Source organism: Formica exsecta, unplaced genomic scaffold (genome assembly GCF_003651465.1).
Source record: "Formica exsecta isolate Colony F162 unplaced genomic scaffold, ASM365146v1 scaffold247, whole genome shotgun sequence".
Taxonomy (NCBI): Eukaryota; Metazoa; Arthropoda; class Insecta; order Hymenoptera; family Formicidae; genus Formica; species Formica exsecta.
The window spans coordinates 526,931-543,028 of NW_021849743.1; the positions used below are offsets into that span (position 1 = coordinate 526,931).

General features: G+C 37.4%; 3 protein-coding genes across 3 annotated transcripts in view; 2 read left to right on the plus strand and 1 right to left on the minus strand.

Moving 5' to 3' along the window:
- LOC115236449 (proton channel OtopLc-like) overlaps positions 1-6,680 on the minus strand; it is a 27,291-nt gene extending 20,611 nt beyond the window's left edge. The window contains exon 1 of the mRNA XM_029808918.1: positions 5,660-6,680. Coding sequence (XP_029664778.1) covers positions 5,660-6,680 — 1,021 coding nt within the window. The remainder of the gene's footprint in view (positions 1-5,659) is intronic.
- Positions 6,681-9,470: 2,790 nt separating this feature from the next.
- On the plus strand, positions 9,471-11,441 carry LOC115236453. The gene is made up of 2 exons (XM_029808923.1): positions 9,471-9,764; positions 10,319-11,441. Exons 1-2 carry the CDS (start codon positions 9,694-9,696, stop codon positions 10,743-10,745), a joined length of 498 nt encoding a protein of 165 aa, XP_029664783.1. The 5' UTR covers positions 9,471-9,693; the 3' UTR covers positions 10,746-11,441.
- Positions 11,442-13,723: 2,282 nt separating this feature from the next.
- On the plus strand, positions 13,724-15,694 carry LOC115236452. The gene is made up of 2 exons (XM_029808922.1): positions 13,724-14,017; positions 14,572-15,694. The coding sequence occupies exons 1-2, from the start codon at positions 13,947-13,949 to the stop codon at positions 14,996-14,998; spliced, it is 498 nt and encodes a 165-aa protein (XP_029664782.1). The 5' UTR covers positions 13,724-13,946; the 3' UTR covers positions 14,999-15,694.
- The last annotated feature ends 404 nt before the right edge of the window (positions 15,695-16,098 follow it).

Below are 16,098 nucleotides of genomic sequence, written 5' to 3' on the forward strand. Positions count from 1 at the left end.
GTCTTGTGAGCGTTTAAATTTTTTTTTTTTTTTAATCTTTACTTGTGTGAATTATTACATCGGAACTGGCCGCTTCGTGCGAGCTGTGCGAAAGACACGTCAATGAGAGTTGTAGCTTGTAAAAACGAACACGTGCGACAGCTTGATTATGTTATAACGGGACCGCTTACAAGCCGAGGATTTAAGCTTGAATTCTTAAAACGGAAGTTACGTTTAATCGAAGAATCTTAATAACGTAAAAACTGCGAAACATGTTATAGGAGAATATGATCGTACCCGATAATCGATATCGCTTGGAATGTTATTCCGTTTTATAAAATATAAAAAAAGCGATATTTGCTGGATCATTGCGTAAACAAAGTAAACGTGATAAAAAAATATACCGGACATATCACATATCGCGGGCTTCACAATTTAATAAAAATATTATAAATTAAATAATTGCATCAAATTATAATTTTTATTTTATTAGAATATGTTATATTTATTGTACGATTATTATACTTTTTCAAATTATACATTGTGCTCTATTTAAGTTACATCTAATATAAATTTCAATTAAATTTATTCAATTTAATAGAGACAAAAGTAGAAATCGTTATACATGTCCACGATACGACAAAGATATTAATTTTCCTGAAACTACCCTAAAACTTTCTTTCAGTTTGCTCTTCTTCTTTATCGCAGCGATGCAATGTCGTGTAGCTTTGTCCTGTCTACAATTTGTTCGGGCAGATATATCAGCGTGCACGTTGTTATTACTCACGGCAGCACTTTCATAATGATCCAGGTAGATTCTTAGTAAGTTGTTCGACGAAAGAACATCTGCGTCGAAAAGTCGAAACCGTATGGTTATCCGGGAGAGAAGGCCGCGCGTTGTAAAACGCACTCTCGCGCGAGTGTGTGCGCGCGTATATTTTCGCACAGATGCGATTGTGCGTCTTGGTCCATGCACTACCACCGCGTGCCGAGAAAAGTGGTTAACTGTACTGACCGGCGGCGGTGTTTGGCGATGCAGCTGCATCATCTAACTGCAGAGAATCAGTTATGTGTAACAGTGACTGAGGCCTGTCAGGAGGCTTTTAGTAACGGTGGCGTCATATGTCTGACAGATTGATGTTGCACGACGATTGATGGAGTCAGGGCACGGTGTTGCTTGGAGTAGAACACGAAAGTAAGTTACGGCGATTCGAGAGGAAGTACCCGCGTCATTTTCTTTCGCAAATACGTTTAATTTTGTGACAATCAATCAATTCGTTCGTTAAAGACCTCCGTATTTATATTCCTATTATTTTTCATCCCAACTATACGCGCTGCTAATGAAGAAATAGTAATGTACATGCTTCCTCAATGCGCCGCTAATTAAGGAATGAGAAGTTGAGTGTGCCTAATCAGTTATCCCTAAAATTTGAACGAAAGCGTAATTAAACAAATTAAACTCCTATTCTCATCACTCGCAGAAAATAATTTGCGGATTTGTTTAATTCTCCCTCTTGCTTTTTTCTTTCTTCTCCTTTATTACAATTTTAAATGTACATTTTAGACAAAAGTTCGAATGAAAGAAATACTTGATATTATTACGTGATGTAGTTAATTTACATACTCTTGCTTTCATCGCGGAATATTGAAAAAAAATTTTTTTCTTTTTAATCTAGTTCTCTCGTTTTAAATAATTAATTTTCTAAATCCTTATGTAAGTAATATTGTATATTATTTAAAATTATCTCATCCCTTCACTCGCTTTCGTGCTCGCGCCGATCGTATCTTTTCCCAAAGCAAAGATTTTTTTTTCTCTCTGCGACGGAGGAGAAAACGGATTCGCGGCGCGATGGAGTGGCCTCAAAAGTTATGTGCAAGAATAATAGAGGTCTTTTCTCCCGCTCGCTCGATTTTTACGCTTCTCGGAGTCGTAAAAGATTTGCGACCAAGACAATGGCAACGAGCTTTGAAATCGTTATATCACGCTCGCGTATTTTAATTCCGATGGGATAACTTATGGCCGCCAGAGCTATGCATGCTTTCTAATTCCCTCTATGTAAATCTACATCCGCTCGGACGCAACGCATCGTTCTCGCACCAGAAGAACGCTCGGTCAGTCAACCAGGAAACAAACGGCGAGGCGAGAGCATGGAAAAGAGTGTAAGAGTCGTGGGATTAACAGCCGATGATGGCATACGGATAATAAAGTATCGATGTGGAATGGACGGTAATAAAAGGTGCGTAAAAATGGTGAAAGTAGCTCGCGATTCATGTGATATACGGCAGCTCTACGGCGGCCGTGCCGAAGAGTGCACCATATCGGACGAAGATATAATGAAAGGTCTCTCGAAAGAAAGCAAGAACGAATTGGACTTGACTAGAAAGCTGCTTTTGTCAGCTCTGCCTCGTTTTAACTCCTGAACAATCAAATAACGTATATGGAGAACGCTGTCAAAAACTGTTAATGCCGTTGTTGACCTTTTAACGGCTCTGAAGATTGAGTTGTAAAGATTGAATATACTGCCGTTCGTTAAGCAAAAGAGAAAAAATATAATGTGCGTATATTAAGAGAATATTATATTCAGTGCGTCAAAAAAGTAAACTCGATTATTAATTTATTGATAACACCATTGTTACATTGACAGGTATATATACATATATATCCCCGCAAATATAATGTTATCAATAAATTAATATATACCTGTCAATATAACATTATCAATAAATTAATAATCGAATTAATTTTTTTGACGCACTAAATATAATATTCTCATTATTTTATTTCTTAAAGTTTCACAGATGTAAACTCACTCTATGATTCATCGTTAAAATTTTACTCATTAAAATTTTCCTTTAGAAATCTGATCAAAGCTCAATAATATTTCGATATATTTTCAAGCTGGGATACCATCTCAATTTATCCTTTCTGAGATTTCATAAGCATTCTAGATAGATTCTCTATAGAATCCAATTTTAGACTCGAGCAAGACAATTGACCGTTGCTCGTGAACAATGTGGACGGGAGGATAGACGAACAGGTGTATAGAAATACAGCCTCTGAACGAACGAATATTGAGTTATCAATGGTCAGCTCATGAACCATACTCCGCACGTATCAGAACATCGTATGCGTATGCATAGCCGGTGTACTATCTACCGCTACTCGGATCCTTTTTGCCAGACAATACCGTAAGATGCGCGTGTCGCCTCGCATACCGAATTCCGACGACATACTTCGTCAAATCATGCGCCGCTATCGTTTACGCCGATGCTACTTATAATCTCTCGCGCCTGATTACAATTCGCAAGTAGATCAACCGGTGATAGAAGTAGATAGAGGTGATAGAGGTCGAACGTAAACGAGAAGAGTGGCTCTGTCGAATCGCGGGAATTGTTATGGCAATTTGCAGTTAAACTTCAGTTAATTTTAATTCGTGAGAACATTTCTTCGTTAAGAGCGTGCCGTTTTCTTATAAACGTTATTTCCATATCAATTAATTTTTACTAATTTCCTTGGAAACTATCCTAATTATAAACTCATAAATTAATAGATATATTTTCTATTTAGGGATATATAACGTATATAACTTTGGATTTACATCGATTTATATTCATGAATGTAATTTTAGATCTAATTACAAAATTAATCAAGATTTCATAAAACTTTTAAGGTTTTATAATAAGAAAGAAAAGGGAAAGCATATATAGAAATAAATACATAGCTCTCATATTTTCAAAAAGTAATACATTTCTAAATAATTTTCTTTGTAATGTTCGCGAAATATTGGATGATTGCATAAGTTCGTGCCCGATTTTCATAGATGGCATTAAGTTACTGCATGGCGGAGTTCTATTGTTTTCGTGTGGGAGTTGTTGCTTACACCGAATAGATGACGTTGTCTTATGTCAATTTAGCATCAGACATTGTTCAGATAAGTCCATTTGTGCATAAGAGAAATCATTAAAAATGGAGAACCACAAGGTGCATTTGCGGCATGTAATGTTATATAAATTTCGGAAAGGCGTGAGTGTTGGGATTGCACAAAAAAAATATTCAAACCGTTTATTTAGACCGCGCTCCTGCTCTCCGAACAGTCAAAAAGTGGTTTGGCAGATTTCGAAATGGTGATTTCAACATGGAGGATCAAACCCGCTCTGGACGGCCTTCTGGCATTGATGATAACATTGTGCATGCCTTAGTGGAAAGAAACCCAAGGATTACAACTGAGGATATTGCTAAGAGGCTGAACATCGATAATTAAACCGCTTTTCGTCATTTAAAAAAGCTTGGATACGTTTCCAAGCTTGATACATGGGTGCCGCATCTCCTGACTGAAAGGAATAAGCTAAACCGTATGACTGTGGCTCTTTCTCTTCTCGAGCGTAACAAAAAAGAGCCTTTTTTAGATCGAATGGTAACAGGCGATGAAAAGTGGATTCTCTACAAAAACGTACAGCGAAAGAGGACATGGAAAACAGCAGCTGAAGGAGCAGAACCCGTAGCAAAGGCTGGCTTGCATCCGATGAAGGTGTTGCTGTGTGTTTGGTGGGATCGCAAGGGAATTATTTACTTTGAGCTGCTCCGACGCGGCGAAACAATCACGGCGGACAAGTACTGTGAGCAACTAACTAGACTCGCTGCAGCTATTCGAGAAAAACGTCCGATTTTGGCCAATCGAAAAGGCGTCATCTTCCACCACGACAATGCTAGGCCACACGTCGCTCAACAGACGCTGCGAAAACTGCAGGAGTTGCAAGGGGAAATTCTCCGTTTTCTTATAAACGTTATTTCCATATCAATTAATTTTTACTAATTTCCTTGGAAACTATCCTAATTATAAACTCATAAATTAATAGATATATTTTCTATTTAGGGATATATAACGTATATAACTTTGGATTTACATCGATTTATATTCATGAATGTAATTTTAGATCTAATTACAAAATTAATCAAGATTTCATAAAACTTTTAAGGTTTTATAATAAGAAAGAAAAGGGAAAGCATATATAGAAATAAATACATAGCTTTCATATTTTCAAAAAGTAATACATTTCTAAATAATTTCCTTTGTAATGTTCGCGAAATATTTCATTAATCGCGCGTGAGGGTTATCGCATACAATGTTCGGAAATTTTTACTCCAATTATAAAAAATTCATAAACTAGTCCAAACTTGCAGAACTTTTTTAAAGAGTAAAATTATATTTTATCTCGTAACCGGAGAGAGACAATTACTAATTGCTAAACAGCAAGCGGCTTTTTTTATTTATAAGAGGCTCAAAGTTATCTCACTCAATCGTCGTAAGATAGATTTTCTCACCCCATTTCTGCTTCATCGACGTCATCGAGACCGCGGATATCGTATCCGGTACATCCACCGCGCGTTCCTCTTATCTATTGAAGTTTATATTTAAATCGGGCACGAACTTATGCAATCACCTGATATTTCATTAATCGTGCGTGAGGGTTATCGTATACAATGTTCAAAAATTTTTACTCCAATTATAAAAAATTCATAAACTAGTCCAAACTTGCAGAACTTTTTTAAAGAGTAAAATTATATTTTATCTCGTAACCGGAGAGAGACAATTACTAATTGCTAAACAGCAAGCGGCTTATTTATTTATAAGAGGCTCAAAGTTATCTCACTCAATCGTCGTAAGATAGATTTTCTCACCCCATTTCTGCTTCATCGACGTCATCGAGACCGCGGATATCGTATCCGGTACATCCACCGCGCGTTCCTCTTTACCGGACAGAATCTTCTCGACACATTCCGATTTTTCCATCTTCGTCACCGATCCTCCTTCATTTCTCCAATCGTCATCTTCCCCCTTATCGTTCTTCATCTCTATGAAATCTTTCAGACTCGGCAGATCCCGGATATCCGGTACTAAAGTTTCCTCGTCGTCCTCCCTGATCTTCCATTTCGCCCTCTGTCGATGCTCGTTCTTGTTCTCTTCTTCCTGCACTTTCTCGCTCGTAGAATCCAGTACTTCTTCAACAAGTTCCTCCTCTTGAAGTATATATTCTCTGCTCTCGTTTGGATTTCTATAAATCCTGTAGGGCCCCACGAGGCCCACCACCCCTCGGGGCAGCGCCACCGGGTTCTCTCGATCCGGCCAGCGGTTCTCGTATTCGGATCGATCGGAAAACATCTTCGATGGATCCGGTAGAGGCTGCCTGGGCGTGTCGCGGAGCCACTTTCTTACCTCGACTCGTTTGGATACGTCTTCCGGGTCCAGCTGTCGCTTCTCGCTGGGAACGGTGTCCTCGATCCGTGTCGAATCGCGACACGGGTCGACGGGTCGAATCGTCTCCTCGTCGGAAGACGGTGTTTCCGGCAATCGTACTTTCTTCGGTTTTCTCACCACGCTGTAAAGAGTGTTCTCGTCCTCAACCTCAAGAATCGGCGACGTTCTATTCCGAGATGATGGCCAGACGTACGGTAGCTTGTTTTCCACGTTGGATTTGCGGCTCGACTCGTTCTTGACCGCGCTGATTATCACAATCTTGCCGTGGACATCCGGAGGAAAACTCTTTGCGCTGTCGTCGCTGTCCAAGACGCTGTAAATCGGTTCACGCGTCGCCGTCTGGATCCATTTAGGTCGTTTGCGCTGTTTCGAGATGCCACCAGCATGCAGAGATGCTTTTCCGCCGATTGTCGCCGTGGAAATGTCAGTTAGCTCGGCCACCATCCTGACGAATTTTTCGTGTCCAACGGGCCCGCGCCGGATGTCACGCACTAACCGATTGTGATTAACGAGTCGAGAATAGAATATTGTATTAAGACTAACGCGATATCGATAATCGACGATTTGAGTCGCGTAAATAGGAACGAGTTCAACGATGAATTTTTATAGTAAACTCGACGAATAGACTTTTTAGAGAGATTATTTTAGAGATTATTACTCACTTGAAATTTATATTAAAAATTGGAGAGGCTAAGATTAATTAAGTATTGTATCTTCTAAAAAGATTGTTTAAATTTACGAAATGGATAGACAAACAATATGGTATCAAAAAAATAAATTTTTAATTTCAAGAATCACTTTCTTCATTTCAAATCATGTCTCTTTAAAACATTTTGTTTCTTGTTGTTGCACTTTGAGAATATCGAGAATCCTTTTACGGAGTAAAACTCTGAAGATCATTGCTCACTTTTGATTTGTCTTGTCAATTATAAAATTTATTAATTAATTATGTCTCTTGACACGGAATCGTCTCAATTTACAAACTTTGCTCACTAATTGGCAATTAAGTGGTTAATTACAAGAATCACTTTATTTAGTTTGTCGTTTAAAATTGACGATTTTTAATTTTAATTTAATTTGATTTAAATTGACCGTTTCGGATTCTTATTGTTTGTTCTGACCGTTCGAGTGCACCGGCTCGCACGTAAAAGGCAAATGGCACTCGGTCACTTTAGTTTTAGCGAAGAACAATACTGTAGTATCGTCGCAGTGGTGGACGGAGGTCATTGAGATGGATGTAGTTCTCGTTCGTGACCAGGTTTAAGAAAAAGAGGATTTCACATTCTTTGGAACGACCTCATCGATTTACCATATTTTCCCTCAACGCTACGAATTCCGACGGACATCGCAACATTACGCGGAATTAAAAAGAAATCTTAAAGATCTAGAGATCTGCATAATCATCTCTTAAAGACTGACGAAATTTTTATCAATTTTACTATAAAAAAAAAAACGCAATATTTTTAAACAATGTTATTTTTGTAAAATCTCAAGATAAACAAGCATTCAGATAAGATTCGCATATCGCGAATATGCCGCAATCTATTGCAAAATTTCTCGGATTTATAGCGATGCTCTCAGGAATATCTCATTAACATATATATCGTACTCATCATGTTGTAATTCATTTCCGACAATTATTTTACGATATATGGATAAGTTCCGTTTACATTCAGAATAATTGCGCGTTTTCTTTTTCCGTTTTGCTAACACTTCGTATAAAATCAGATAAAATAATTCAGATTGTCAAAACTCAAGGATTCGTGCGATTTTCATCGTGTATGCTCACGAAGAAAATGACAGAAACAAAAAGAAAAACATTTGTTTAAAATCTAAGATATATAATGATAAATATCTATATAATATAAATACATGTCAAAATGTTTCGATTTAATGACTCAAAAAATGTTTGTTCTCTTTTTACTATAATATTATCAGAGTATAGTAAAAAAAGAACCCTTGTAGATATATACTACATTTCAGTTCTGCAAGTTCTTCCGAAAATAATCAAGACAATCCGATAAATCGAGCGCAAAACGCCGGCAAAGATCGGCATCGTCGCCAGCTGTTGGATACTTTTTCCTAATCGTTTCTTCCCTGCGGGACATCGATTTACTCGCGCGCAGATAGTATGTAATTGGTCCATAAGATAATCGGTCAGCTGTCGTTACCGCGAAATTGCTGATAATGTGTGACCGTTAAACTTTGACCGGTCTACCTATCCTTTACGATGCAACTTTATTCGACGTAAAAAAATGCGTCGCCGACACAGCACGTTTGACGTTTTACCACATGGGAAAATAGACGGACACGACATCACTTGGCGGCGTTTATCAGGGGAGGGTCGAGACGTTCACCAACTGATGATTATCGCGGTTCATCGTGAAATAGCCGCACTTCCGTGCGGGATCGTGCAAGATCCGCTACGAGGGCAAATGCACGATCCTATCGAAAGAAACTCAAAGTACATATATTAAGGCGCTAAATGTGCACGCGCGTATGGAGTATTATTGCAAATTACAAGTGCCGTGTCGCGTGAAGAACGGCGATTGGAGCATTATGATTAATTTAATAGCCGAGCGGTGTTTACGGAATTATTATACATCTTCGCTTTTACACTCAGATCTATCCTCTTGCTAGAATATCTCTTTTGGAATAAATAGTTTTATAAATTTTTTAGACTAGAAAATTTATAAAACAATTTACAACTAGAATCAGCTGTAGATTTACAGCATTGCATTTTATTAATTAAAAATTTAAAGCTCGTATTAAGTTAATTGCAAAATGTTTTTATAATGTTTGGAAAAAGAACTACAATAATTTGAAAAATGTATATTTAGTTTGAAAGATTTCATACGGAAAAGAGAAAGAAAGGAAGAGAATTTTTAAATTTCTTTAAAAGAAAAGGCAAAAAAAATTTAAAAAGCCAAATATCAAATTCTTCCTTTTTCTGAAAAATTTATAGTTTTAATACGTTAATATAGTAGGAAATTTAGATCTCAAATTAAATAAGTTGAAAAAAGTTCTCGTAAGGATATAATCAATTGCAATCACATGATTTTCACTTGAAAATATAGAATTACCTCAAGATCAAAACTCGCACAAATAGCGCGTTCGAATATAAATGATATTTCTGAATTGGCAAACGTTCTTATAATGAGGAAAATGGGAGGAAGATGAATATATTCGTGCTCGCAATAGAAGAAAAGGAGGAGGGACAACAGCATCGTCACAACAGCAGCCCACGTCAGGGTCTGCTACTGTGCTCTCTTCGTTAATTTTAGTACACGTTCCACTACCGTCTAGCTCACAAAGACGATAGTTCGCGCGCGAGATAATGATATCGGGCCAAGAACACCGAATAATGTCACAACATTGAAAAGACAACCCGCATCGCCAAGATAATATCAGCCGACAGCTGATACTTCAAGACCTCCTCTCGTGCATCAACAGTTCGATGATGACGCGCATCTACCTTCTCGTAGCTCTAATCCTCTATTGCGTTTCGAATTCTGCATTAAGCGAGCCGTGAGTATGATATTTGTATCAAGGAAAAAAACAGCTTTCTATTATTAGAGTACATTGATATTAAAAGCTGATTTGTAAAAATTCCGTGAAGAGCGACTGTTGAGAATTAAAAACTGACATTTGTAGAAAAGAGGTATCCTTTGCAACACTCGTATATATATATATTTCACATTACGAGATACTTACATCTGATTTTAAATTTTGCCGAAAAATTAATACTTTATTTAAAATATTAGAAATATTTAAAAATAAATATAAACAGATTGCGCGAGAGGTGTGAAAGAGGGGGATTCAACATCTCATCTCTTTTAAACGAAATAATCAATTTTCCCAATCTGATCAGAACTCCCTCCCTTGCGAAACATCTTGACCTATTCCACAGTCCGCGATTTCACGTTAACGCCGGAGAAATCTAGATGATGCAAAATTCTCTCCGATATCTTCTCGCTTCGAAAAGAGGAAGTCTCTTGCCTCATAACGGTTTTTCGCGAAACTCGGCCGCAATCGCTCGCGCATCTATCAGATCTTTGCAGACGCGAGGCTTTTCTCCGTAGAACGACGTGGCTGATACAGGGCGATGTATTCACCGACGAGGAGGCGACGTCCAGGCTCATTCAGCTGGACAGCCAAAAATCGTATTTTCCGGTGAGCACCAGGGCGGAGATATACTACAGAGCACGACCAGGCAAGCTCGTCAGCTGCGTGATCGCCGCGTCCGTTCATCAGAACGGTCAGGTGAGCGTGGTGGAGGGCGGCTACGGGACCAAGAAGGTCCGGATACGTTACATCACGGAGAATGGCAGGCCGGACGTCTTCTTTGTTCTTGTGCAAGCCGCGAAGAGGGAATCGGTATACGTCGAAGGAGACCTCGCGTGGAGTACGAGATTGGGCATCGCCTACGAACCCATGAAAAACTGGACCGTCGCGGAGATACAGAACGCTTTGCGCAACGTCACTTCCTCTCAGTTTCCTTTTGCGTAACGGCACATGTTGGTCTTTATTTTTCCATATAATAATAATTGTAAAAATACCCCTTGAGTATATCCACTCTTACCGTGAATATTTCAGAGGATTCCTTCGCGAGTCACAGATTTTCGATTTATTAAGCGCGCATTCTAAAAACTAGAATGCTTAATTTATTTATTAATGCAAAATTAATTTTTTTTTCTGTTAGCGTATCATCAAATTGGAGAAACGTCAAATAATCTCTCGCGATTAACTTGTTTTTCCATTCTGTCAAAGATATTCTCAAGCAACATATAATATTTCAAAAGTTTAACTTATATAAATAATTAATATGCTATTTAAGTATATTTATTTACGATATCTATTAGATCGGTTAAGTCAGCTAAAGAAACTTGGTAAACATCGGCGGTACAAACAGTTAAATCTTTCCGTATAATTATCGCCAGCGAGATGCTCATTTGTAATGGATAGCATATCATTTTGCCTCCTTATATTTCTAGCAGAACGGCCATGTAATTGCGCACGTCTTTCTAATGTAATTACGCACGAGGTAAGATGTGCATTAGACATAAAATAAGACTTCTAAGCGCGATTTAATCTTTTTAAGATATATATTGAAAAATCGCTCCTTTAGAAGTCTCTTGCAACAATATGCAAAAAGAAATGCACTCTGTCATTTTATTTTCCTAACAAATAAAATTATATAATTTATATGCTAATAATTTTTATCCCTGTATAAATAAACTTCTTTATCTAGTCATATGTTTTCAGAATAAATAAAAGGTGATTTTATCATATATATGGTAAAATCATACTTCTTATTTATTAGGAATATATATATATATATGTGTGTGTGATTCTTATTGTTTGTTCTGACCGTTCGAGTGCACCGGCTCGCACGTAAAAGGCAAATGGCACTCGGTCACTTTAGTTTTAGCGAAGAACAATACTGTAGTATCGTCGCAGTGGTGGACGGAGGTCATTGAGATGGATGTAGTTCTCGTTCGTGACCAGGTTTAAGAAAAAGAGGATTTCACATTCTTTGGAACGACCTCATCGATTTACCATATTTTCCCTCAACGCTACGAATTCCGACGGACATCGCAACATTACGCGGAATTAAAAAGAAATCTTAAAGATCTAGAGATCTGCATAATCATCTCTTAAAGACTGACGAAATTTTTATCAATTTTACTATAAAAAAAAAAAAACGCAATATTTTTAAACAATGTTATTTTTGTAAAATCTCAAGATAAACAAGCATTCAGATAAGATTCGCATATCGCGAATATGCCGCAATCTATTGCAAAATTTCTCGGATTTATAGCGATGCTCTCAGGAATATCTCATTAACATATATATCGTACTCATCATGTTGTAATTCATTTCCGACAATTATTTTACGATATATGGATAAGTTCCGTTTACATTCAGAATAATTGCGCGTTTTCTTTTTCCGTTTTGCTAACACTTCGTATAAAATCAGATAAAATAATTCAGATTGTCAAAACTCAAGGATTCGTGCGATTTTCATCGTGTATGCTCACGAAGAAAATGACAGAAACAAAAAGAAAAACATTTGTTTAAAATCTAAGATATATAATGATAAATATCTATATAATATAAATACATGTCAAAATGTTTCGATTTAATGACTCAAAAAATGTTTGTTCTCTTTTTACTATAATATTATCAGAGTATAGTAAAAAAAGAACCCTTGTAGATATATACTACATTTCAGTTCTGCAAGTTCTTCCGAAAATAATCAAGACAATCCGATAAATCGAGCGCAAAACGCCGGCAAAGATCGGCATCGTCGCCAGCTGTTGGATACTTTTTCCTAATCGTTTCTTCCCTGCGGGACATCGATTTACTCGCGCGCAGATAGTATGTAATTGGTCCATAAGATAATCGGTCAGCTGTCGTTACCGCGAAATTGCTGATAATGTGTGACCGTTAAACTTTGACCGGTCTACCTATCCTTTACGATGCAACTTTATTCGACGTAAAAAAATGCGTCGCCGACACAGCACGTTTGACGTTTTACCACATGGGAAAATAGACGGACACGACATCACTTGGCGGCGTTTATCAGGGGAGGGTCGAGACGTTCACCAACTGATGATTATCGCGGTTCATCGTGAAATAGCCGCACTTCCGTGCGGGATCGTGCAAGATCCGCTACGAGGGCAAATGCACGATCCTATCGAAAGAAACTCAAAGTACATATATTAAGGCGCTAAATGTGCACGCGCGTATGGAGTATTATTGCAAATTACAAGTGCCGTGTCGCGTGAAGAACGGCGATTGGAGCATTATGATTAATTTAATAGCCGAGCGGTGTTTACGGAATTATTATACATCTTCGCTTTTACACTCAGATCTATCCTCTTGCTAGAATATCTCTTTTGGAATAAATAGTTTTATAAATTTTTTAGACTAGAAAATTTATAAAACAATTTACAACTAGAATCAGCTGTAGATTTACAGCATTGCATTTTATTAATTAAAAATTTAAAGCTCGTATTAAGTTAATTGCAAAATGTTTTTATAATGTTTGGAAAAAGAACTACAATAATTTGAAAAATGTATATTTAGTTTGAAAGATTTCATACGGAAAAGAGAAAGAAAGGAAGAGAATTTTTAAATTTCTTTAAAAGAAAAGGCAAAAAAAAATTTAAAAAGCCAAATATCAAATTCTTCCTTTTTCTGAAAAATTTATAGTTTTAATACGTTAATATAGTAGGAAATTTAGATCTCAAATTAAATAAGTTGAAAAAAGTTCTCGTAAGGATATAATCAATTGCAATCACATGATTTTCACTTGAAAATATAGAATTACCTCAAGATCAAAACTCGCACAAATAGCGCGTTCGAATATAAATGATATTTCTGAATTGGCAAACGTTCTTATAATGAGGAAAATGGGAGGAAGATGAATATATTCGTGCTCGCAATAGAAGAAAAGGAGGAGGGACAACAGCATCGTCACAACAGCAGCCCACGTCAGGGTCTGCTACTGTGCTCTCTTCGTTAATTTTAGTACACGTTCCACTACCGTCTAGCTCACAAAGACGATAGTTCGCGCGCGAGATAATGATATCGGGCCAAGAACACCGAATAATGTCACAACATTGAAAAGACAACCCGCATCGCCAAGATAATATCAGCCGACAGCTGATACTTCAAGACCTCCTCTCGTGCATCAACAGTTCGATGATGACGCGCATCTACCTTCTCGTAGCTCTAATCCTCTATTGCGTTTCGAATTCTGCATTAAGCGAGCCGTGAGTATGATATTTGTATCAAGGAAAAAAACAGCTTTCTATTATTAGAGTACATTGATATTAAAAGCTGATTTGTAAAAATTCCGTGAAGAGCGACTGTTGAGAATTAAAAACTGACATTTGTAGAAAAGAGGTATCCTTTGCAACACTCGTATATATATATATTTCACATTACGAGATACTTACATCTGATTTTAAATTTTGCCGAAAAATTAATACTTTATTTAAAATATTAGAAATATTTAAAAATAAATATAAACAGATTGCGCGAGAGGTGTGAAAGAGGGGGATTCAACATCTCATCTCTTTTAAACGAAATAATCAATTTTCCCAATCTGATCAGAACTCCCTCCCTTGCGAAACATCTTGACCTATTCCACAGTCCGCGATTTCACGTTAACGCCGGAGAAATCTAGATGATGCAAAATTCTCTCCGATATCTTCTCGCTTCGAAAAGAGGAAGTCTCTTGCCTCATAACGGTTTTTCGCGAAACTCGGCCGCAATCGCTCGCGCATCTATCAGATCTTTGCAGACGCGAGGCTTTTCTCCGTAGAACGACGTGGCTGATACAGGGCGATGTATTCACCGACGAGGAGGCGACGTCCAGGCTCATTCAGCTGGACAGCCAAAAATCGTATTTTCCGGTGAGCACCAGGGCGGAGATATACTACAGAGCACGACCAGGCAAGCTCGTCAGCTGCGTGATCGCCGCGTCCGTTCATCAGAACGGTCAGGTGAGCGTGGTGGAGGGCGGCTACGGGACCAAGAAGGTCCGGATACGTTACATCACGGAGAATGGCAGGCCGGACGTCTTCTTTGTTCTTGTGCAAGCCGCGAAGAGGGAATCGGTATACGTCGAAGGAGACCTCGCGTGGAGTACGAGATTGGGCATCGCCTACGAACCCATGAAAAACTGGACCGTCGCGGAGATACAGAACGCTTTGCGCAACGTCACTTCCTCTCAGTTTCCTTTTGCGTAACGGCACATGTTGGTCTTTATTTTTCCATATAATAATAATTGTAAAAATACCCCTTGAGTATATCCACTCTTACCGTGAATATTTCAGAGGATTCCTTCGCGAGTCACAGATTTTCGATTTATTAAGCGCGCATTCTAAAAACTAGAATGCTTAATTTATTTATTAATGCAAAATTAATTTTTTTTTCTGTTAGCGTATCATCAAATTGGAGAAACGTCAAATAATCTCTCGCGATTAACTTGTTTTTCCATTCTGTCAAAGATATTCTCAAGCAACATATAATATTTCAAAAGTTTAACTTATATAAATAATTAATATGCTATTTAAGTATATTTATTTACGATATCTATTAGATCGGTTAAGTCAGCTAAAGAAACTTGGTAAACATCGGCGGTACAAACAGTTAAATCTTTCCGTATAATTATCGCCAGCGAGATGCTCATTTGTAATGGATAGCATATCATTTTGCCTCCTTATATTTCTAGCAGAACGGCCATGTAATTGCGCACGTCTTTCTAATGTAATTACGCACGAGGTAAGATGTGCATTAGACATAAAATAAGACTTCTAAGCGCGATTTAATCTTTTTAAGATATATATTGAAAAATCGCTCCTTTAGAAGTCTCTTGCAACAATATGCAAAAAGAAATGCACTCTGTCATTTTATTTTCCTAACAAATAAAATTATATAATTTATATGCTAATAATTTTTATCCCTGTATAAATAAACTTCTTTATCTAGTCATATGTTTTCAGAATAAATAAAAGGTGATTTTATCATATATATGGTAAAATCATACTTCTTATTTATTAGGAATATATATATATATATGTGTGTGTATATATATTAGCAACGTTATTTTTCAATATGTAAGCATGGGAAAGTTCGTCATTGATAAATTAGAACGTTTTGACGCGTGGTAGCGGATAATTGACGCAAATGGATCATTCATTTCTTCGATCTTTCAGACAACCGTTGGTTTTCACATTCCACCTGTTATGACAGCAATACTTCATGGACTGCGAATACGTACGTCTAGCGGATTTTAATTGTGAAAGTAGATCGCAATTCGTAACTAATAACTATCAGTGAGTGTTAC

Bases quoted from the DNA above. Each gene is read 5' to 3' on its own strand.
- LOC115236453 (XM_029808923.1), top strand. From the start codon at position 9,694: ATGATGACGCGCATCTACCTTCTCGTAGCTCTAATCCTCTATTGCGTT. The intron at 9,765-10,318 runs GTGAGTATGATA...TTTTCTCCGTAG, and splicing joins AATTCTGCATTAAGCGAGCC to AACGACGTGGCTGATACAGG.
- LOC115236452 (XM_029808922.1), top strand. From the start codon at position 13,947: ATGATGACGCGCATCTACCTTCTCGTAGCTCTAATCCTCTATTGCGTT. The intron at 14,018-14,571 runs GTGAGTATGATA...TTTTCTCCGTAG, and splicing joins AATTCTGCATTAAGCGAGCC to AACGACGTGGCTGATACAGG.